Source organism: Mastigoproctus giganteus, chromosome 9 (genome assembly GCF_048544385.1).
Source record: "Mastigoproctus giganteus isolate SK-2022 chromosome 9, ASM4854438v1, whole genome shotgun sequence".
Taxonomy (NCBI): Eukaryota; Metazoa; Arthropoda; class Arachnida; order Uropygi; family Thelyphonidae; genus Mastigoproctus; species Mastigoproctus giganteus.
The window spans coordinates 122,188,574-122,213,934 of NC_143583.1; the positions used below are offsets into that span (position 1 = coordinate 122,188,574).

General features: G+C 33.2%; 1 protein-coding gene across 3 annotated transcripts in view; it reads right to left on the reverse strand.

Annotated features, from left to right (window-relative positions):
- Nucleotides 1-25,361, reverse strand: part of LOC150080689 (uncharacterized) — a 75,378-nt gene that overhangs the window by 32,298 nt on the left and 17,719 nt on the right. Inside the window, exon 1 of one of the 3 annotated variants that reach the window (XM_090381752.1) lies at nucleotides 3,357-4,320. The exons of the other annotated variants lie outside the window; for them this stretch is intronic. Within the exon in view, the coding sequence (XP_090237878.1) occupies nucleotides 3,357-3,447 (91 nt within the window). The 5' untranslated portion in view covers nucleotides 3,448-4,320. Of the gene's footprint in view, nucleotides 1-3,356; nucleotides 4,321-25,361 lie in introns of those variants that run through there. 3 annotated transcript variants of the gene reach the window in all.

Sequence of the window (25,361 nt, forward strand, 5' to 3'; positions counted from 1 at the left end):
TGAACAGTGTACAGTACTTGACACCCCATACATAAACACTAACCCAGTCATCCTTATAATTAGCTCTGAAATTTGGTGTTTATAATGGTACACAACTTTTGAATCACCCTGTACAATAGGAAAAGAATCGAACCCTGGGGGAACACCAGCATTAGTAGAAAAATTAGACTAATTTTGATATAGACACTAATTTTTAGAAGACAGTCTTCTAAAAATTATAAGACACTTGTCATCACCTGCAGATAGTAAAAGATTGTTTTCTCACATTTCATAAATGTGAATGTGATTCTGAGAGAATTAAACCACCAACTCGACAGTTCTTACTTGGCCACCACAGATTATTTCAACTTCATAGATCTGAAAATATTTATGGTTATCAATTTTAAAGTTTCTTTAAAACTCAATGTTATCAAGGTAACTGAGTGAGCATTGTAGTGTTAAGTTTGCTCGAAGTTGTTCGTATTGGTTCAAAATTGTTTTAATATATATAAATGACAAGATTACAAAATGGGTGGAAGCATCTATTCTCATTTGTCCACTAATTTTGTTCTAACCAGTTATGAGCAGGCAATAAAATTACAAGAAAACTTACGTAAATGATTAGGAAAATTCGATTATTCTGCCTTATGTAGTTGCCACATCTCATCGTTAATCTAGTTTAGATATTTTGTCACCTTGTTTTTTTTTTTTTTAGTTTACATAATATTGTGGTCACTTACTATTTCTGCTGCCAGTGAGGATGCTAACATTTATTTTGGATTGACAATTTTCTCTATTACTTTGTTTGCATACATGTATATTACACAATATACTCAGCAGAAATTCCAAATACATCATGTAAACTAACCCTAAGTATCACTCCTAGTCATTACAAAAGAGGGTCAAAAAATATACTTGTACAAAAAATATATTATTGTACAAACCAGAAAAAATATATTCCTACCATAAAACGTTAGTTCTAAATTGAACTCACTTAAATATTTGCCAGCAATGGTTCACAGGAAGGACTGTCCAGATGGAATTCATTTCCAAGTGTCTTCTAACCAAATCAAGATGCCTAAAGAACCCATAAGGTCATCTCAACCACTAACTGTAGCCAGGTACGACCACGAATAATTTTAAGACACTTTCCTTAAACGAGGCAAGGGCACCTTTTACAGGTTTTCCCCAGCTTTTCTAGCTCACTATTTCCTCCCAGCATAGGTGGCATCCTGGACTGAATGCTTTTTCAGTCAGAAGGAGATCTTTTCTTTACCAGTTTGTCTCCCAAAAGGCAGCAAACTGAACTGGATTCATGTCCAAACATAACCAAGATAGCCATTATTCAATCACTTCCTGAAGAAGTTGAACTTATTCTTTTTGTAATATTTAGAGCTTCATTCAGCATTTCTACATTCGTTGCCTATAACAAGAATGTGCTCTGAAAAGTTTAAGATAACAGCGTTAATTTTAGTTGAAGTGTTATCTAAGTTCCATTCAATAGCAGTGGTGGTGGTGATGCATCCTATAGGTGCCCTTCAAAAATAACATTGCTGTATTCACTGCAATAGTTTTTGAAGTGATTTTCTTTTGCACAGAAATTGGATGCAAGAACCTGCCAGGTGCCACACCACTTTTTGCAACTATTCAGATCTGCACAAAGCATGGCATGGTGCAAGACAAAAGCTGAAATCGCTGCTACTCTGTGAGAAGCAACATATATAGTTTCAATGTTTTCCAAATTCAAATTTAATTCTAAAATAAGTCTGAAAATGGCAGTAACTAATGTTAACAAATATGCATTTTCATAATATTTATACACACTGGTAGAAATATACTACGCATGCAATAATTTTTCACTCTTAACTGTCTTCTAAATTGGAACCAACTACGAGGTTGAAGTTTCTATTTTATGTCCAATACTTTGTTGTAGTTTTCAACAAAAAAAGAAATTTTGAATATGTGAACATAGTTTAATTTTTTTAATACTTTTTTTAAAAGTTGCAGTATTGTAATCCGTTAAGAACACCAGAAGTTCAAGAAGAAAAATCAAAAAAACGTTTCCCAAAAAATAAAAATGGGCACCTGTTAAGAATAAGACATTCTACACTCAACATGCACATTTATCTCTATTTAGTTGAATTACCTTTATAAATATACTTCTATAACAAGAGAATTCTAAATAGAGTGAAATAAATTTATTTCATTTTACTATGTATACAAAAGTGGCACTACACACAATACTTAATGTCACATTTTCTTCATTCCAAGATCCCAATTAAAGCTCTAATACTAAAAATTTAATACCTTTCTTAAATAATAATGGCACCCATGACACCAGACACTCAAACAAAATAACAAACCTGACATATAAAGAATTCATTCATATCAACAAAACTATAATGAAGTCAAATGGTCATCACTTAAATAGATTTGCTTTCTAACGAGAAAAGGAAAAAAAATAAATTTAAGAACTGTTCATTGTCTCAACAACCAATATGTTTATGCCTTATTGTTTAATGCAAAAAAAGAAGGAATTACCTCATTTCAGAATGTAAGAGCTCACTGATTAAAAAAAAATAATAAAAATGCTGCAGAACAAATTGCAAAAACAAGTTTCATTTTGCATGAAGACTGTTTCAATGTGCATAACTAAATACAGATGTTCTTACTTCATTTTTCAAATCATTCCCTTTACTAACAATCAGCAGATTCAGAATTAAGAAATTGCTTGTTTTCAAATTTAATTCAAAATGACTGGAATTAGCTAGAAATTCAGTATTTTAAATTAACACATTTATTTGTTCCATGTAGTTACCTAAAATAAAACATGTTTTATTTCTAAACTTAGCTCAAAAACATTTAATACAAATGAAATTGCTTATTAACACCACATATCTGCCTAAGTGCACATGCACATATAAGGCAAAACGTTACATAGCTAATGATAAGAAAAACAGATTAAACTGGCAAATAAATGGCAAATGTATGTGACTAGTTAATAAAGTCAAACATGGCAAAACTTTAAATACAAAACAAATTAAGGTATAATTATTAAAGTGAAGTATGACAGGTATTGTAGCTTTATGCACTGCAAAATATAAATTAGCTTTCATAAGGATGAAATTAGCAAATTTTATATAAAAGCTAAAAAACCATTTGCTATTAGAAAAAAACTATTTTAAATTCCTATGCAAATCAGATATTTAAGGTAAAATTTTCAAAGCAAAATATACTTATCTAAAGAAACAGCATGCAGTAAGTTTCAGTGTATTTTATTATAATACATGCAACTCAATTTATGTACATACCCTTTATTACTTATGTTTGTATTGAATTAACCTGCAATTGATTTGATTATAATGTTTATAACTCACCCCTAATAGGAGAGCTAACAGTAAAGGGAGAGTCAGACTGCCGTTTAGACAGATTGTGGCCAGTTTGGTGGTTATAGTTGACTGGCTTCATTCAGGTGCAGGGAGTAATTCCTGTAAGGCCATTAATAAAAACTGTACTAAAAGTTTTTTTTTTTTTTTTTTTTTTTTTTTTTTTTTGTTATTTCTTTCCTCCTTTCTTTCTCTAAATGGCAGGTCTGAAGAGTGTGGTTTATTTTTCAGATAAGGATACATTTTTTTTCTCACACATACACAAATTACAATAAACTTTAAGAAACTTGTAATACAACCTCACTAATTTATGGGGGGGGAAACACACATACACACATTCACTAATTCAATCTTTAAGTAAAAATAGAAAATTATCCAATGAATTTCTTAAATCACATGAATAAAGCGTAAATGAAATCACTACTTTTAGAATGTTTAAATGCAATGTTGACAATAACGCAGAGTACATAAAATCAAGAAACATCAATATGCACAAAATTAATTCCACCCACCCACTCAAAATTCAAAACACTACTACATATTTATCTATTATGACAAAATACATAGAATATTGAAGTGTAATGGCATATAATAACTGCAATAAATACAGCAACCCACATACATCACAAAGACTACTAGAATAAAATTATATAACTGTATATTTAATATAAAAATATAATATATCTATAAACTAAGGAGTCAAAAGCTAAACAAATAATAAACAGTATTAAGTATTAAGTCTTAAATACAACACCGGATCTTTCAAAGGCAGCCATCTCCTTTGTTAACAGTGAAACTTTATAGCATGGTACAGCTTTAAATAATACCAGCAGATAGTGGCCCTTGGTATGTGTTACTCTACCCCAATTATCCCCCTCTTGAGCCATTTACAGTGCCAATACCTATTTGAACAGTTCACATAGGTAATGGCAACAGTATTGCCTCAAGAACTTAAATGTTTCTCCTTCCTCTTCAATCATATAAAAAAAAAACAAATTTTCAGAATCTTTTCATTCATACCTTTTTAAGCTTTGTTCAGAATGTAACATAATTAATGGAGACATGGGGAGTCTGTATTTATCCCCTCTTCAAGAGGGTGATCCTAGGATGGGATGAACAATTCCACAGACCATTTATGGCCTCCATGAGCATATGGAGGATGGATCATTCACATGCTCCTCCAGTATAAATAGTAAACTTAAATAGTTAATACCTGCATGATCACGAGCCTTCAGCCATGATGCTGCTAGTGTTATTTAAGTATGTAGCTTGGCTGTAAAGTTACTGTTGACAAAGGAGACAGCTGTCTCTGAAATCTTTGTTTTTAACTCTGTAATATTCATATAAATTTTAATACAGTGGACCCCCACTTTTAAAATTCATTGTACAATGTGATAAGCACCTGCCATTGTGATCATGTTTACAAACTGAATTTTAAAAATTCTATTCAACGAGCAATTCTAATAAGCATAAATAAGATGAATATTATCCACAGGCTATAAGAGTAAAGATCACAAATTTACACTTTATTACATTACCAATTAACAAATTTAAATGATACGTGAAAATCAGAAGAATATTTTCATCCCAGTTAGCAAAATACAAATAAATTTACTCTTAAGTACAAAGCTTAATTAATACTGATTGATATTTCTGTTCACTGACATTTTTTGGAGGAAATTCTAAAATTTAATTTAAAACTGTAAGAGATAAGCAATCAATAACAAAGAACATGGCACACAAAAATTGCAACTAATAGTATGTGCAGGTTAGATATGGAGTAACAAGTTTACAAAGCTTAAAAAGGTATGAATGAAAAGATTCTGAAAATTTGTTTTTTTTTATATGATTGAAGAGGAAGGAGAAACATTTCATCATAATTCCAGATACTGGTATTATCACAACTGCAATAAGATAATTTACTACCCATTTTAATAGATTGCACTAATAGCAAAGCCCAATAAACTAGAAACTACAATTGTTTTTGTTTTATGGTAGTGATCTCCAGAAATGTGCTTTAGAAAAATATCGCAAAATTACTTGAAATAGATCTTATAAAAAACCATATGATAATGAAGAAAGTGTAGTGCATTTTAATGATTTGAAATTAAAGTGGCTGATTCCACTAACCAGGGATCACGTTAACTGACACCTTTATTTAACTTTACAATGGAATGGGCTTAAGATGGTCTACAACTGGACAAGACAGTCCTTCCTTTCAGCCAATAGCAGCATTTGTGAACGGGTTGACCACACATTGTTTTTCCATCCTTTAACTTCTGAGGTCCTGGAACGAATTACCAATAAAACAATGTGGTAGTAAGTTCACTTAGCATATTTTCACAATAGGATGGTGTCTCTGGAACGAATTTGTCAAAATGCAGGGGTCCACTGTATTATCTGGTTTTTATCACTTTTAACTCCAAATACTCAGTGTATTTTATTTTTATATTAAATATAGATTTATTTTGAATTTAATTTTTATTTATTTTATGAAGTCTGTCATACATAGAGGTTGGTACTTATTGAAGTTATTACATAAATTAGCTTACATAAGCTCAATTTTTCCTACATTCTATTAATATTTTAGAAATAAACAAGGAGTACCTTTTATTCTGTCAGTAGGATTTCTTTATGGATCATATTCCCAAACCCCAAGAAATATTTGAATTCTAATGGAATTAATATTGCAATATTCTATGCACTCCAAATACAAAAATCAATTTGATTTTCAGTAATTATTGAAGAAACTATTATCAAATAGGTGAAGAGCATATTTTTTTTATGCAAAACAGGGAAGCAAATTTATACCGATACAGCATTTGAAAATCCATCCATACAGTGAAATAGACATCACAAATTCTAGCAGTATAATAGCACACCTTCACTGAATTGCAATTTATCATAGAACTGCAACAACTAACAAAAATATGTAAATAGAATTAAAGTCTCAAAAAATTACTCTGATAATGAAGATGAGCTAAGTTTTCCATGTAATGAAGAAACACTGATTTTAAATATGGATAACTGATTTCTAATAACCACCAATAAAGTGAATGCCAAAAATATATATTTACAGCCTCAGCAATACAAATTATTGCTGGATAATAGAAATCAATCAGAATTTAGTTGAAAGTGTTTTATTTCTGGTTATTTGCTACTTAACTGTGTCATCCCTACTAAGTCAACATGGAACCTAGCTCCAATACTTACTGGATCAAAAATTAAAAATTTAGACCTTATCAGAAATATATTCTCTTCATGAATACATTGTCAGTTAGATATTTAGAACATAAGGAAGGCCAAAATTAACTTTACTTCAATTGTTTGTTTGGGGATTTATTAGGCACTTAGCATCTATGGCCATAGTGTGCCTTGTGACATCTAAAACAAACTAAGTTGCAACCTAAAATTTCACAACTTCTTAGAAACAGGATTCAGAAATAAATTAGCATATAAGGTAATGAGCAGGGGAATATCGCAGGACAAAAGGTGTCAAATACTACAAATAAAAATAATTACAAAAGAACTGAAACTGAACAGCAACATTCTGAAGTTTTCATTTTATAATTTTTTTGAAACTTATTGATCAGTAACACTGGATAGCATTTAAGACAGGTATTACACACTCCAGGCAGGCCACTATTGGAATATGGTGAAATAGTAGTCATCAATTGTTAATGGGTGACTGAAATGTGCTATCATTACCATCAGCAAATTCTAAATGGGAAGCATTCAAGGAATTAATCATTAAATTACTAGGCTTTTCATACCAACTAAGAAATATTCAAAGCATAAGCCTAAATATATGTCAGATGAACCGTGGCAAAAAAGAAAAATTATCAGGCAACACAAGAGCAATTATCAGGCAGATATAAACTAGGCTGTAATCAAGTTACAAAGGAGGCTAGGCAAGTGAAGGCATATTACAAGAAATCTTTGGCAAGTGGGGGGGGGCCTTCTCTAAAAAACTGGAAGGAAGGGAATGAATAAAACTGATGTACTAGGTATCAATAGTTTTGATTGTTAATGATCCTGCCCAGGTAGCTAACGAACAATGAGTATTTTGCGTCTATATTCACACATGAATTCTTCAGGAAAGGGAATTGAGAAGTTTATGAAACCCTAACAGAGAGCTAAATGATTTTGTAATAACTGAGAGGAGAATGAAAAGAAATTGAAGTTAAATATAAGTAAGGTACCTGGAATCTATTGAATTATATTAAGGGAGATAGAAAAGGAAGTAAGCAAATCCTTGGCGACAATTATGAGAGCATCCTTGAATTCAGGGGAGGTCCCAGCAAACTGGAGATGTGCAAACATAACCCCCAACTCAGAGGGTGACAAGAAATTATACTGTTAGTTTAACTTCTGCTCCAGAGAAAATAATGGAATCACTAATGCAGGAGCATCTAGACAAAGCTGCAATTATACTTCAGACAGCGTGGGTTTGTTAAGGGGAAAATCTGATTGGATACAATTGTTGTCACAAGGAATCTGGATGCAAAAAATAATTGATATCATATTTGGATTTCAGGAAAGCTTTTGATACAAATTGGAGCAGTGTAGCATTAAGAGTAAGTTGTTGCTATGAATAAAAGGATAATTAAGTGCAAGAAGAGTGGTAATCTATGGACATAGCTCATTACGGACTGATTTATTAGAGCAGTCCTCAAGTTCAGTGTTGGGACTGTTGTATTCTATATTTATCAATGATATTGATTAAGGCATATCATGCTTAACTTCCAAGTCTACAGACAATACAAAGGTTGGCAAGGTAATGATGGTATGCTACTGCAACAGGATCTAGAAAAGTTAGGTAGAAGGGATGAGAAATGGCAATAGAAGTTGAACACACTGACAAATGCAGAGTACAGCATATGGGTAGCAGTAAACAAGAATACTGTACCAATCGTGTGGTACTAGAAAATGAAAGATCTGGGGTAATTTTGCAGTCAGATATGAAGATCTTTAGGCAATTCAGACAGGCTGCATGGGATTTTGTCCTTGATATTCAGGAATTTTACTAGCAAAGATAAGGAGGCAATTGTCCCATTGTACAAAGCAATGGTCAAGCCACATCTTGAGTACTGTATAGAAGTCTAGATGCCACAGTTTAAGAAGGAACATTTAAGGTGCTGCTGAAACAAGTACAGAGAAGGCCAACAAGATTGGTGAAGGGAATAAATGGGTTAACCTGACATGAAAGGCTTCAGTTCTGCAAATTACAGCAACTGGAGACAAGGCACGTGCAGGATGCTCTGATTGAGGTGTTTAGGGCTTTGAATGGATTGATCAAGCTCAATTCTTATGGGATTCATCCTCTTGCTCAGACTATACACAAGGCAACAAATTCAAATTGATGGAGGTTGCAGAACAGATGTGGGAGTTTGCCTTTAGCTAGCAAGTGGTTCATTGCTGCAACAAACTTCCATCAGTTGTGGAAGTTGATAGCTTAAATATATAAAGCAAAGTGCAATAAATGCTAGTAGCAGCCTTTTAAAGATGACTTGTGCTGTCAGCATTTTGGCAAAGCCGTAATAGTTGTGGCAAACCCATAATACAATTTTCTAAATTTTTTTTTATAATTATACTGTACCAAAGGACTTTAGTATCAATATTCCTCTAGTACTATTTTACTTCTAGAATTATTTATTATTTCAGATTAGGGAAACAGCCATATAACACAAAAATGAACTACATCTGCCATTTCTGGTAAGCTATATCAAATGTAGCTGGTCATCATGAAAAATCTGATGTCCTATACCAAAATATTTATTGCCACATACCACTCTTTCCATAATACAGTGACTTGTTAGTGGCAGTAATATTTCTTGTAGGAGAAAATGCCATAAGACGTTGCAAAGTTGCCAATCTTTGCAACTAACAATGATTAGTTTCTTTTCAAAACTGTTGAGAGAAAAGATATTCTTACTCGTCTGCTGCTTTTATATGTAAAATGTTTTAGGAAAAAAGAGCAAAAGTATGGTTGTGTTTATTAAAAAAATCTAACTACAACTATGAATACTGCAGTGTTTTAAGAGGGTATCCATAACAATACACAAGATTATCCACATGATCCATGCATGATAATCTTGTAGTTATGTAGTCAACTTTATGGGAATTCACAAGAATCCACCCCCCCCCCAACACTAATCAATTTTCAGATGTTTTAAATAGTTTTGACATCCTTTGGGTATTTATTTAAACCCATATGGGGAAAAGGAGACCACAAAAAAAAAAAAAAAAGCCTGACCAAGAACTTGCACACTTCACTAATATCAACTAATCATTTTTCCTCTAACAGGGATGCCCAAAATCACAGCACACTAATTCCCTTTGTGGACTGTAGCCATCTTCCTGGTGTTATGCATCACCCAAGTTTAAAATTAATGTCACAAAATAGTTTGATGCTGACTTTTGAAAATCAAATTTTCCTATATAGCTTTCTGATATTTTATGTACCTTCCTCGAAATTTTGGCAAATTTTTATTACCATATAATATGAATGTATATTATTTTATTAGTTATTACATAATAATTGGGATTTTCCACATTATTAAATGTAATAAAAAATTGAATTATTTCCAAGAAATCCAGTGGTAAGGAACTTGTCTAAACTGCTGGTTGCCCATTTGGTGTGACAACCAATGGAGGTAGCAATATTGAGTATTTTATCTCTCTTGGCTACAGACTAAAGAGAAGGTGCTTAAGATCACTGAATGAAAAAAAATATATATAACTCCTGTCCTACATGCACCGGAGGCATTAAATTGCAGTATGTCATCTTATTTCTAACAAAAAGATGCAATAAATACTGTTCCTTATACCAAATAAAATTTAATTCAGATGAGTTTTTAATAAACAGAGCAAAAAAATTTAATAAAAAAGACATTCCTTATGCAGAATGGCTCTTTAATTATAATCCTTATTTACCCCAAAGTAAGCTAATATTTTACTATGTGCATTTCTCAAATGAAGTTCAAAATTTTTGCAGCAGTCTTATCTTTGAGCACCATTCCCAGAGGATCCACAATTATATTAAAAAAAAAAAAAAACAATAAATAAAGCCAATAGTTTCTTCAGACCAAACAGGGGATAGCCAAAACTAGGAAATATTAATTTCAAAAATGCAAAAAAAAAAAAAATTTTGGCAACTGAGTAGCATTTACCAATTTATCAACACTAGCAATTATCGACTAGATGCAAAAAAATTGGGCTGCTATTAAGTGAACAATCACAGAAAATAAGATGCTAAAACAAACATCTTATAGTAGGTGTTATGAAAGCTGTAAGGTGGCACAAGGTTATTACCCTCTGTCAATAATGCACAGCTACCAGTGATGGGGCCAAAATCAGCATTGTTGTTCAATCAGCAACTAAAAGACCAGTGATCTTTTAGTTACTGATTGAACTGATTGCATCATTTGGAACATCAACTAAAAGATCAGTGGTCTTTTAGTTGATGTTCCAAACTATGGATCCCCTTGCCAGTGTAGTGCAAGTTGTAATGCAGACTATTAACAGTTCCTCCAAGGGATATGGAGTGTCTTTAAAAGGAAGAGTGATTTATGATTTGCAATTTCCTACCTGGAGTTTGCACACTCACATATTACTGCTGTAATGTTAAGATGTGCTGCTGGTTAGAATCAGCATACAAGTTCCACTTTGGCTCCAATTATAACCTTATACACCTATTTCTGGGGTTTTGGGTGTGAGGTAATTAAATGCTCTTGTCATTCCACCACTACATTTGCTCCTCTTTTCCTCACCTACCATTCTAGTTTGGTACATCACTTCCTTCCAAAACTTGTTCACCTGATTTAGCCACTCATACTCTGGCAAAACCAAATATCTAGTTATTTTGTTTTTAGATGTATTATTTTCATTCCTTTTAATCAGTGTATTTTGATTGCATTTATTTTTATAAATTCTATTTAATTCCATGAATTAACTTTAAATATTTTGTATCTTTCATTTTATAATAAAGTTTTCTTTTGAATTGGCCACTGTCTACAAGAAGTTTGGTCCTTCAGGTTTGTCAGACATTCTTAGGTATGACAAGCCAGGGCTTGCTACTTGGGAATCAGAAATTCTGGAACTGATACTGAAGGTGTTAATTTTTGAGTCAAGTGCACCAAATTTTAGTGAAATCTGGCCATTCTGTAACAACCAAATCTCTGCATGCACCTTCATAATGGTGGGACTGTCAGTAAACCACAGTACAGCATCCCCACAAGTCCTGAAATTAGACACCTAGTGTACTGGAGGTGACCAGCCAGGTGTGAATAAATGGGGGGGGGGGGCATCCACAGCACAAAGACAAACACCACTGTGTTTGTCTTTGTGCTGTGGTAATACTAGGTAGCAGATTACTGATCATCTGATGTAATACCACCAAATTGCTCGAAGGAGTGAAACCATATTTAGCCTCCAGAGCAAACCTCCAGCAATCCCCACCTTTCATCATGCATTGATTGATGTCTGAGGTTATGATGGGCATCACAGCAAGATCCAACTACTATACATTTCAAAGGTAAATCTCTAAAATGGTGTAAGCAGGTGGCTAGCTACTCTATCACCCACCAGACCAAACTCACAGGTAATTCTTTAGATCATCCAAGATCAGCCAGTTTATAATCTTTCCCACTCTACTCTGCCAGATAGTGACTAGAGAGAGGCCAAGTAGTTACACGGGGGCACATTATGTCAATAAGCTGGGTATATTCTTATTGTGTTTGTACACTAAATCAAAAACTTCATTAATTTGTACATATCCACTCCCTTTACTACTGAATACATCAAAATAGTCAAATCAATATATAACAAACTTAACTGCAAGGAGATCTGAGCCTACCAAAATCTTGGTCATTCATTTCACAAATATGTGGTGTTAGTCCCAAGCTCAATGATGTCCATTTCTACCTGCAGTTACTTTTTCTGACAGAATCCACATATTGGTTGCTTCAACTACTGCTCACCTTGGGTCTCCTAATTATTTGCTGTAAGATTCCTTTCACTTTAATGGTGATACTTGTGCACATATCCATTCTAATATTCCCTGTCAGAAATTTGGAATCTCCTCTTTTCAATCAGACTTAATCTGTCAACCGACACAGTTCTATTAAAATGAACTCTTGCTATATCAATCTCCCAATTCAACTAATCACTTGGAACAGATTTTTTTAATGAAACTCAAATTTCTCGTCCGACTTTCCTAACAGCAAGGTCATTTTCCTTGGTGATTTATGTTTGCCACACCAGTTGGCTTTGATTTTCTGCTTCCAATACTGCAATTATCACAAATTGGTAATGGTCTCTTCTATTACCAACGGAGCTTTTCACTCTTGGCTGTTCTCAGCCTCTATTCTTTTTTCCTTGACTGGATTACTGTTTTTAATTTTCAAGTTTTTAATTCAAGTATTTGATCCCTGCTAAGATCATGCAGGGATCAAAATCCTTTAATCCATACCCCAGCTTAAGATCTTCCTTTATCTTAACTTTGGTTTAGATAAAGGATGAGATCTTCAGGTTCATCTTCTGCCTACATTAAAGGTTGTAACAATTGTAAAGCATATTAAGTCCAAACTAGATTTTCAAACTAAGAGCAGAAAACTGCTCCTAGTTTGAAAACAAGCTTATGGTTTCTTGCCAAAGCTATTGCCTACAACTTTTCAATACCTATGCACCCACCTCAGACTACCTCCTCAACTAAAGATAAAGCCAAAAGCTAGTTGGCAAGCACACTACTTTTCTTCTAACTCTTGTATTTATGATCTTAGTACACCACCCCTTTATTCATGTACCCTCCAATCTCCATCAAAGGAATATCAGAAAAATTTTGAACTTTGATGCCAAGAAAGTGCCAGCTTGCTAGTTCTCCAATTGTTCTTAAAACCTGTGCTCCCTCAGCTTACTGCTGTTCTGTATTTTTTACACCTTCCTTTTTTTTTTTTTTTTTGGGTAGTTGTTGGTGCATCGGTTTCTGTGGCCATAATGCACCTCCCAAGGTTTTTGCATTACTTTGATCCAAGCCCGGGGCAGGATTCAAACCTGCGACCTTTGGGTTGCCATGCAGGCACTTTACCCACCTGGCTAGTCCGGTCGGCTACACCTTCCTACCTTCCACTGATAGTTTTCCTTCTGCTTGGAAATGTGCAAATATCCTGCCAGTTCCTAAAAAGGGTGACAAATCCCTCTAACCCAATTATCATCCCATTACACTTAGCTCTATTCTTACTGAAGTAAATAAATCCATTAACTGCCAACTCCTAAAATATCTTGAAACCTTCCATCTTATCAATCTATACACTGGTAATATGATAGCTTATGTTACCTATTTATGGACAAATTCATTGAAAATGTTTGGTGATAAAGCAGTTGCTCTTAACATTTATAAGGCTTTTGATCATGTTTGGCAGAAAGCCCTTCTTAACAAGCTTCTATCTTAAAGATTGTCAACTGTTCTTTGTTAATTGGGTATAGAGTTTTTCACTCTCACCACTGTCTTCTAGTGTCATTGGATGGCTGTCTAACTTCTCCAATAATGCTGGTGTTCACCAAGGTTCAGTTCTTTCTCCCTCTCTTTATCTTATATACCAATGATCTTACACTGACTGAAAATCCTATCCATCATTTTGTTAATGATACATTGCATTCCAAGTTGAGGCTGGCTGTTTCATTCCAACATTCAATTCAACATTCCAAGTTGAGCTGAGGCTGTTTGTGCCCTGCACAAACAGCCTCAACTCAAACATCCACCACCAATTCCTTAAATACTGATCTGCAGGTATTTCTCCAATAGGAGTAAAATAACTTCACTAATTACAATCCTTCTAAAACTCAATCCTATCTTATATCTCACAGAAAGGATTCTTCTGCCCCCAATGCTAACAATGCATCTAAAAAAATTGGGCTTTTTGTTCTTGGCATTATTACATCTATACATCTATTCATTCTGTACAAATTGCAAATCTACCCTACCATGGAATATTGTTCCCACATCTGGGTGGATGCCCCAAACCTCTGAGGCTTCTAGATTCCCTTCAAAAGAGAGCAGTTAGGTTAATTAATGACTCATCTCTAACAAAGTCTGTTTCTGCTGCATGCCTTTGCTATAGATATTTGCATGGACAACATTCTGAATTGGCTTCTGAAATTCCTCCTATTTTCAAAATCAGTCCAAACACAGGCAACCGCCAGTTAACATCTATTTACAGTCCAATTTCAAACTCAGAGAATCTAGCTTTTCTTTTTCCTTATTTATACCTTCAACTTCAGCTTTCTCATAGAACCTCCTTTCACATGTATTTCCTGAAAATAACAAACAGAAATTTAAGTTTAATTTCAGCAAAGTATATTTTTCTGTCTTCTCAACCTTCAAACCCTAACATGGTACTATTACAGGTTCTAGTACCTATTGTCTTTGGGGATTTTATTTTAAAAAAATGACTGGCCAAGTTATATGTACAGAATTCCTTACTTGAGTGTTCTTTAACCATTTCACTATTTTCTGTACTTTATATTAACATATAAATGATTATGCACACTATCACTAATTATTTTTTTTATTGTTAACTCCATTTATGAAACAAATGGAGTTAACAATAAAAAAAGAATTCTATAAAATTAGCATGTCTGAAAAGGAATTTATTTTAGAATAGTGGTAAAAACTGGTGCATTGTATGGTATATTCAGACAACTACTGGTAAAATTATGGCAGGAGAATTGAGCTTGTATCAATTTCAAACAATATCAGGATACAGAAATCTTGAAGGAAATTAAGATCTGCAGACAGTTTATCATGAATAAACACTATCTGATCCTAACAGTGATACAAGCAGGGAAATATCTCCCCTCCTCAAAGTTCTCTGGCTACAACTTGGTTAAGGAAAAGTAAAGGGCTCCAGAAAATGAGATAAGGCCACTTGCATTCAAAACCATGGACCGGGGAATAAAGCACATCTTATTGGGTACAAGATCAATGTTCTCTTTAAAGATACACCAAGGTACAGTTTTCATTTACAAATTCTCAACAGGTTCCCATCTGAATAACATGGAACATATCTGCATAACAGAAAAGATGGGTAAACCATTGCCAGCAAAACATTTCATTTGGCTGTAATAAATTAAAATGTTAAAAATTTAATCATTTATTTTCCAAAATGGGGAAGGGGGAAGATGGACCATAACCTCCAAAATAACTTGCAGTTGTATAAAGCCAGGTACTAATTAATAAGCAACCATATCTAAAAATCAATTCATACATAATAATTCTAATCCATGTTAACTTTTCTTCCAATTATAATTACCACTGTTAGTTAAATGTATACAGTCATTTCTTGGTTTCCATAAGAGGAATATTTCTGGCAAGTATGACAAATTAATGAGCCTTACCATCAAAATCCACTGGATTTCAATAATGGATATCCCCAGAGAGGATTGATAAGCTCACTATGGCAGTGCAAATCTGTCAGCCTTCCATGGTATTCTATTCCCTATTAGATTTTTGGTTATAGTCAGAGTAAACCCTCATAAAATCAGCCCAGAAGTCCTGATATGATTCTTGTTCAGAATATGTTGACCTAATTATAGCTTCCAACATTAACTTTGCTCTTATATTTGGCTGGATATTTGTTATGAACATTTTTTTTCTTATTTCTTCATTGGTAACATGATGTTACTATTATTTCCATTTGTTAGTTATTTTAATTGAAAACTGATTTTCAATAATTCTAATTTTTGATTTTTTTTATCTGTTGCCCAGCTCTCAGCACCACAGATATGCAATGTGTTATAAACAGCTTAATTTGCCTTTAAGCAATTTTTTTTGCTCCTAATGGATTTTTCGATTTACTTTACCTTTTACCCTTCCATCTTCAGTTAAAGACTGTTTCTAGCCTTGTTCCAATTTTTAATCATATTTCTAATTTAATTTGACAAACTTTCAACCTACAGCATAATATCACCCACAAATAATCCAATTTTTAGTCATCCCATAAGTAATGCAGCTATTATCAACCCACTGCAGGATGGAAGCCTCCTCAACAATTCATGCTGAGGGAAATAGACCATAATCTGCCATGTTGGTCCAGTGCGGGTTGGCAGATCGACCGTAGTCAGCAGTCAGGGGCTTGAACCCCGGTCTACTCAAAGAGTGCGTGCTACTGCACTCCCGCTCCTGCCCACTCGGCTACGGAGGCCATTTACTGTCTAGCAACTTATTTTTATTAATATCACAGATTTTTTGGTAAGGTTTTAGGATTAATTCAGATTTTGCATGTTTATATTACTGAATAGGATTTGGATCAACAGCAGTGCAAACTGTCTCTGGGAGGTTTTTAAGACCAATTAAAATTCCAGCCCCCCCCCCCATAAACAGTTAGTTGCAGTATAAAATTTTATCCATTATGAAATTTATGTGCAGCTTAGCTTCCTCACTTGATTTGTAGCATTTTCCCATTAGTTTCTACTGCATAAATGTTTAACTCATTAAGTAAAATTCATAACAGTGAAGCTTGTTTACACTGTACATAGGAGTCTCTTATTCAGAACAGTATAAATAACCTTTAGCTATTTTTAGTGGAACATTTAAAACAAATAAGCAATGTTCACTGACTACCATGTTCTTCACTGCTCACTGTTCAGAAAAAATAACTAAGGCATTCTTTATTGAGAAGTGGTATAACACTGCTCAACTATGTTAATCATAATATAAAAGAAATGTACAAATCAAGAAATGTCTGTGTATATATAACCAGCTGAAAGCAATATATATAAAATTTTCTTCTGGCCCACAGATGAAAAAAGGTTGCCTACTCCTACTCTGTTACCAAGAGAAAGGGAGTACAGTAAACCCCCGCTATTCGTGGGGGTTACGTTCCTGAGAAATGTCGCGAATACTGAGTTATGGCTCCAATAGTAATAAATGGGTTCCGTTCCAAAGTATGAAATATATAAGAAAAACTAGTCTAAAATTTTGTCTATGTATGTATTATATGTACCTTCATAATATGACTATGTACATAGTGAAATGCAAGCATATAGAACCGAAATGAAAATAAGAAACAATTTAATATTAAATGTAATATTTATTAGAAATTTTTCACTGACGCTACGGCGGATTTTTCCTTCCAATTTTTTGATTGATCGTACTGGTGACTCATTGATTTTATAATGTTTTGCCACTGAAGAGACACTTTCACCATTAGAAATTGTCTAATAACTCAATTTTATTCGCTAATGTCATCACCTTCTTTGATATTTTCACATTTCCCTTGTTATTCGTAACCATATTTTTGTACGGGTAAAAAAGAACTTGTCCACAATAAACTTTCTTCCGTTAACAAACTCGAAAAAGTCTGTTTTACACTGCAAAACGGTAGATTTATCACTTTTGTAAGCATATCAATTTATAAATTGATAAATTTATTCACTTTATAAGCATATAAATTAAAAGCCAACGACCAAACCTTCCATGACAAGCACATAATAACACATACTGAACAAGGATTAGTGAGAAACATCCACGCTCGCGATTTTGTCACCCCTCTCCCCCACCTGTTAAATTATTTTTAAGATAATTTTAGCCACGCCCATGCTTTTTTTATGGTGGAAAATATTCACGGCACTTTAAAATTCACATTTTTTTAGGTTTCATTTTATATTAAATCAGCGATTGCGAATACGCGAATAGCGGGGGGGGGGGGGCTTACTGTACTGTGGTCTAAATCAGGAGCTTAAAGCTTAGATCTTTCATATCAATCACTAGTCCCTGATGAACTATGGAATGATTTATGGACCAAAGCAAAGTATAAAACTAATGTAAAAGGACAAGCAGTAAATTAGTACCAAGTTCATAAATCTATCTACAGTAATTCTGAGATCTGGCAGTGATCTGCAGCAAAGCAACTTACCGACAAAAAAAAAAAAAAAAAAAAGGTTTGGGAGAGGCATCATTAGCAAGTATATTCTTAGATTTAATGGCTGTAACCAGCTTTTAAAGACTGGTATGGCATTAATAGCATAATCTATTAATGATGACATGGTCAAGGCATTAACACTATTCAAATAAAAGCAACTCTACAAAACCTGCAAAAACCGGCAGACCCCTGGGTAAAATTGTAACGTTCTCTTGTAGCAAAATATAATGCAAATATCCTTATGAAATATAAATTTGCTGAGTGAGTCTCCATGTTACAAAATTGTCACTAGGTCTAAAACTAAATGCTGACTGATGTAATCAGATTTACAAAGGGTACAACAGAAGTAAAAGTTCAAAATATTAATATATTTTTTTAAAAGAAATAATAAAAAGCATATAGCTTTAAACAATGTAAAACAGAAGCAACATGATAAATGCAATCAGGTAAGTGATGATTATTTCAATCAAACACACCTAACTTTCAATAGTATACAATCCAAAAATTGCAAGTATGTCTAAAAATCCAAATGAAAATTTAATGTTCAATTTAAGAACAGCTTAACTGTAAAAAAAAAAGTTTGATCTTTAACAACAAAGTTAAAGAAATGAATAAGGGTGATTTTTAGAAACATAACACATTCAATGTTTCAATTAATATATATACTTTACATACTCACAAATAATATGCATCTGTTTTGGAAAATTAACAAAAAATAAAATTAATCTCTCACAAAACCCAATTTAATGGTACTTCAGCAAGGTGAAAAACTTAGTGAAGAACAATCTAGAAAAAACAATACATTTTAAAATTTAGAAATTCAGGAATCTGACAAGAATTTTAAAACCTGTTCAATAAGATAAATATTAAAATATTTACCTTACATACTGACAATTACAAATCACAGAAGTTTGGCTACCATTCGAAATATGCATATCCACTTTTCCCATTAGCTTCTTAGACAATGCAGCAATTCCATGAAATGCTATCGTGAAATTTTCATGTATAAATAGTACTAGAACAAAAAGAAATACTCCAGGATCCAAATCTTGTGCACCATTTCCCCATAATCGAAGAATTACGGTTGTATGGAGAGAACAAGTTGAACATAAAATTAACACCAATGGCCACTGTACTGCAAATCAGTGATTTAAAATCAGCAAATGAAAACATTTCAGAAGCAAACAGCAAGGGAAATGTTGCCAATTTTCCTTCAAATGGGTTAAGGTAACGCAACCAAATTTCCTTCAACTATATATCACAGCAACGAGGAGAGAAGGGGAAGGGGGGGGGAAACAAGCTTGCTGTTTTTAAGTCACTTCACACGGAAGCAATTCTAACTGTAACTGAAATGTCTACATACTCTTTTTGCTGCTTGAACAATACCTTTTATATGATCTCTAAATTCACATCCAGGCTACGCAATTCACTTATCCAGATATTACTATGAGCAGTCCAAAAATTATTTTCCATTACCAAAACACATTTGCTGAAAATTCAAAGGTTCATTTTGATATCAATTTCCTGATGACTATGGGCATTTTCCTTCAAACACTTTGGGCATTTTCCTTAAAACACTTGCATACTGGGCTTTCACTTTAAAGAAATGCAAACTCATAACTAATACCATTCCTAACATTGGTAGGATAATCACCACATCCAAATATCATTCCCCAATTAAGTTTTCTTAGCCCCGATTCAAATACAAGAAAAAGCATTATTCATATTGTACCAATTTCAAGAAATCCCCACTTCCAGCAAAAAAAAAAAAAAGTACATTGGCCATCCAAACTGATTTTGTGCTCACATTCCTGAAGTTCATTCCAACTTCCATTTTCAGATTTAGTGTAATAATAAATGTATTTTCTGATTTATCCACAAATCACGGGAAACTGATATCAAACTATTCAAAGTGTTGTTCTTTCTCATAACTTTGTAAACATAACCTCATCAAAACAAAGGATTTACACTTTGAACTCAATTCCAAAAGAAAACCACTTCAAATTCATAATAGAAAAATATAGGGTGCACAGAAAGTTGCATTCTAATCATCTCCAACTTAAACCAATGATTAATAATACTAATTTAACATTCCAGTTATATTTAAGTAGTAAGTTGTCAAAAATAAGGAATAATGTAAATTTCAAAAACTCCAATAAGAAAACCTTCAGGTGTGCACTGAAATTGTAATGAACATCACTTAAAATTAATTCAAAAGAACCATTATTTGTACAAAAATTCTGCTCCACCTTTCTAGCATACAGAAGTAATAATTCCTGCTTTATTTTAAACACTTGAAAATCAAACTAACAAAATTTAAATCTACAAAGTAAAAAGATTCAATTTTTACAAAGTAAAAATGTTATATTTATAAGAAATAATTATAACTACTCATAATGATATAACTTTGCTCGTGTTAATGTTCAACTTTTTTTTGCAGATTAATAGGAAAAAAACTATAGTATAATTAAGAATGAGAATTCAGACTGCACTAAGCTGAAAGACCACTAAATTCTAAAGCTTTTTTGTCAAAAAAATTGAATCACTTCTCAACTGAGCACAAGCAGGTGCACATATCCATCATGTCATTTGGGGGGGGGGGGGGCATACCATTTGGATCACTGAATCGAATCATTCAAAAGATCTGATCCTTTTGTTAAAAATCTTTTAAAACATTTACTTTTTTTAGTCCATAATAATTTTCACAATACATTTTAGGCATAGATGGATTTTGAAATCAATTTTTCTTCAAACTTCAAATGTAACTTAAAGCATTATTAATATAGGAAGTTGGTCAGGATCTGGAAATATTTATCTTTTATTAAAAAGTATTCATTATAGCATATTTTTTACTAAAACAGTATCCATTATAGCAGGGTTTTATTGTACCACACTGTTCTGGTAGATTTCAACTGAATTCAAATCTCAGATAATTTTTTGGTAATCACCCATCATTTTTCAGGAAGTGAAATGAAATAATGTATACAGCAAGTCGTCAACGTACATAAGAGATACATTCCAGGACCAAATCTAAATTGTGCTTGATAATTGTTAATGTTTGACCATTTTCATACATCTTTTAATTTTCTGATCCAAATCGATTACTTCCTGTTCATGATAAATTTACCAGCACCACTGTCACTTATTCTTTTAGTTGACACCATGATAACGGTCAAAATGAATTTCTCTAAATAACTTCACAGGGTTAAGGTAGACACTATTATCACCTCACGCAAGCCCACATTTCTGGAGATCACTTACCATTTCTGGCTTATTGGGCTTTTCTGTTAGTGCAATTCATTATAAACAGGTAGTAAACTCGACCTTATTGCATTTGCAATAATATCAATAGCTGGAATTCTATGGGATTCCAGCTTTTTTTTCTGGAATTTCCCTGTTATTATGGTGAAATGTGTCTCTCCTTTGCTGAAACCATTCATAAAGATTTTCAGAATGTTCTCTTCATTCCTATTTTTTAAGCTTGTTACTCCATATTTCACTTGTGCAATTTGTGAGTGCTGTGTTAGTCATTATTGATTGACTATTTTTTAATGTTTTAAATTTTACAATCCTAAAAAGAGAAAAAATGCTGCCCCCCCCCCAAAAAAAAACTCCCCAAATCTTTAGGTGATAATAATCTGCACTTCAGAATCTGAAGTGCAAACATACATTGTGGCCATATCAAAAACTGACCTTAACTTGAAGACTAGTGTAATATGAAATTTTAACCACTCAAAAAAGCTCTTTGTCAACTCACACTCTGGCTACTTTCCTGTGGTATGAAAATTATTTTCTTCAATAAATGTTTAAACAAAACACTGTTCCCGCTAACAATAAATGTTTTTTTTTTTTTTGTTCAGTCAGACTTTATGGGTCAATTGCCTCCATGCTGCAGTCTTCAACAGCATCTTTGAGGTCCTTCATGCTCATGCTAGTGTTCTTTTTAAACCTCTTTTTGTTCCACTGATCTTTCCTAGCATTATTGATTTTCTAATAAATTGGATCACATTATGTGACCGAAAAAGGTCAGTCATAGTTTCTGACTTCCAGTGATGTTTCTGGCTTGTTGTGATCAAAAATCTGTTCATAACTTTCTGTCCACAGTATGCGTAGCAAATTTCTACAGAACCAGAGTTCAAAAACAAATTTTTCCTCTGTCCACTTTTTTCACTGTCCAACTTTTGCATTTGTAAGTTATGGGAAACACTAACACTGACCATACTGGACTTCGTTGCTGTCTTTGCCTTTCCAGATCTTTTGTTATTCTTTTAATTTCAGGACCAGATTTTCTGCCTAAGTCGATCTTAGATCAAATAAAAAAAATAAAGTCCCATACAGATTTGCTAATTTTTATTTTAACCATAAAAAGCCTTATCATCTATGATTTAAAATATTTTAATTATCAGACTAAGAAAGTCAATTCACACCATCCTGTAGAGCAGGGGTGGGTAACAGCCGGCCCGCGACGATGTTGAATCCGGCCCCCTCGGTAAATGCATAAATATAGAAAATCCATACCCGACTACTCGCCGTAAATGTTCGGCTTAATTCGGTTCAATCGGGAATCGCGGCCAGTACAACAGTAACCAAGTGATTCTACGCAGCGCCAAAGAGTTATTTCCTAATTATTATTGTAGCATCGATTGAACGAAGTTCCTTTGGGTTTGACTTCTTATTGAAAAAAATATTGGTGCGAGATATTGTTTTATGCCTTTCCTAATTATTACAATTTTTAATTTAATATAATTTATAGCCCATAAAATGAGCCAATTAAAAAAAAAAGAAAAATTGATGCCGAATGCTGCATTTTCAATGATAATTGGACATTCAGATATTTTTTTTTAAAAATACAATAATTTGGTAATTCAAGTAATAACATTTCTTAGGTTCTGATTTTTTTTTTTATTAAATCGTTCAATCTATTCCGGCCCGCATCATGATGCGAAAATTTCATTCGGCCCGCTGACGAAAAAAAGTTGCCTCACACCTGCTGTAGAGGTTTGCTATGCAAATGCTGTCTGTTCTTTCCATGGCCTAATTTGCAGTATTATTACAATCTTGAATATGCAAAAACAATGAAACTACTCAAAGCAATTTAATTTAGTCAAATTAACAGAATGTTATCGAATAAACTAATTAAGACATGACAACAAAAATTAACTTTTTTTTAAATCAACATCATAGCTAAATGTATAGTGGAGTTTAATTGTAAATTAAAAAAAAAAAAAAAAACTAGATTCAGAACAAATATTGCTTGAGGAGGCAAAATATTGTTTCTGTTATTGCATGTATTCTTCAGTTCACCAATGATCCAAATCGATTCCCTTGGCCTCTTGTCTCATTTACTTTTCAAAAATCTTAGTCTTCCTGTGTCTGAACCACCAATCTTGACTGGACAAAATGAAACATGCAATTCTAACCTGAGAAATCAAGTAAGAAACACTAGATTTATCTAATACTTCTGAAAGTCATACCAACTTTTAAACAAAGCTAGACTTCAGCTTTCCCTTTGCACATTGTGGAAATGTTTTGCAGTGCATTTTTGTATCCCACTATGCTCAATAATAACAGCAAACTGATGTGTCAAATTTTTACTAATGGCATAAAGATTAGATTTCCTCTTATGTGGCTGAAAACAATTGGTCACTGTTAATAGTTATCACTTTGCTGCAGCTGGCAAGTGCACTAGGGTGCAAAAATTGGCTGTGAAATGCAGCAGTAATTTGTGGAAAAAGAGGCACCTTACTTTCTTGTGTAAAACAACTAATTGAAAGTCACTTATTGCTTTGTGAATTTTTAATAAAGGCCAAAGGTGCTACCCTGAAAGAAGAGTAGTTAGCCATTGGTAAAAGTTTGGCACTTCAGTTTGCTGTTGCCATCTAGTGCAGTGGGCTGCAAAAATTCTTGTTAACATGTCCATATGTGCAAAGACAAAGCCAGTTCCAATAGCACAGCACAAATGAATCATGCCTGCCTTTCACACAAAACAGCTGATGTAATAAGTCGTGCCAAAGTGTAGGAATTTTTGAATCTTGCATACAGTAGAATGCAAATAGTAAAATGCTTGGTATTCTAACATGTTGAAAAGTAGACATCAGTCATGACATAGGCCAATTTTGGATTCATTCCACATGAATTAGGTTATGTGGCACTGCTGCATGAGCATCTGAATTTTGCACTTGTACAATTCAGAATACTGCTGACCAGGCACATAGCAGAAACTTGCCAGTAGCAGGAAAGGAGTTTGCCATGATTGACAGAGCAGCTTACTTCACCTTTGCCCTTTATTCTGGGCCAATACTATTAGTTGAAAAACTGATTAAAGATGGCAGCACAAACTGGACAACCAAATTATGTCAGTTCATATATAAACACATTTTAAGTGTCCATTGCAAAAACAGACCTACATATGCACCCAAGAAGAGGTTAATATATTCAAATAAACCTGGTAAATTAAATGTTTAATAGAACTTGTTAACTTAAGTGAGAAAATAAAATTCTCAAAACAGACAAAATGACACAGCACTAACTTTAGAAATTCTAAATTATCAATTAAAATTTTGTCCCTTTGAAAAAGAGAAATGAAAATTGCTCTTTATATTGCATAGTTACTAAAGAGTAATAACTTATCTTAAATACTTAACCCATTCTACACTGGAGGTGAATAAAATGCACTTTCTGTATATGGCCTAAACATTATGCAATATGGAGACTTTGCTAATAGTTCTGCTGTAAGGCAAGCACTTCACATCTGCACAATTTCAGTTGATATAGAAATCCATAACATTAATTATTTTCAATTACAAAATGTAATCTTAAGTGTTTCTAAAGGATCAAGACAAGCTACATTTCTTTGCAGGCACTATACACTGTCAGAGGCAAATTTAGCAACCTTTTTTTATGTAAAAAATGGACCAATTTTTGCAATTACTAAGTGACCAGTTGTCATTCTAGTAAAAATAATCTAGCCAAATATGGGAAGAGGAAATGAAATTACGAAGGGGGAAACATGCTGTTTATGAGGGGAGAGAAGACAAAAAAATTGGACTCATCTTACCTTTAAACAAAGTCATAT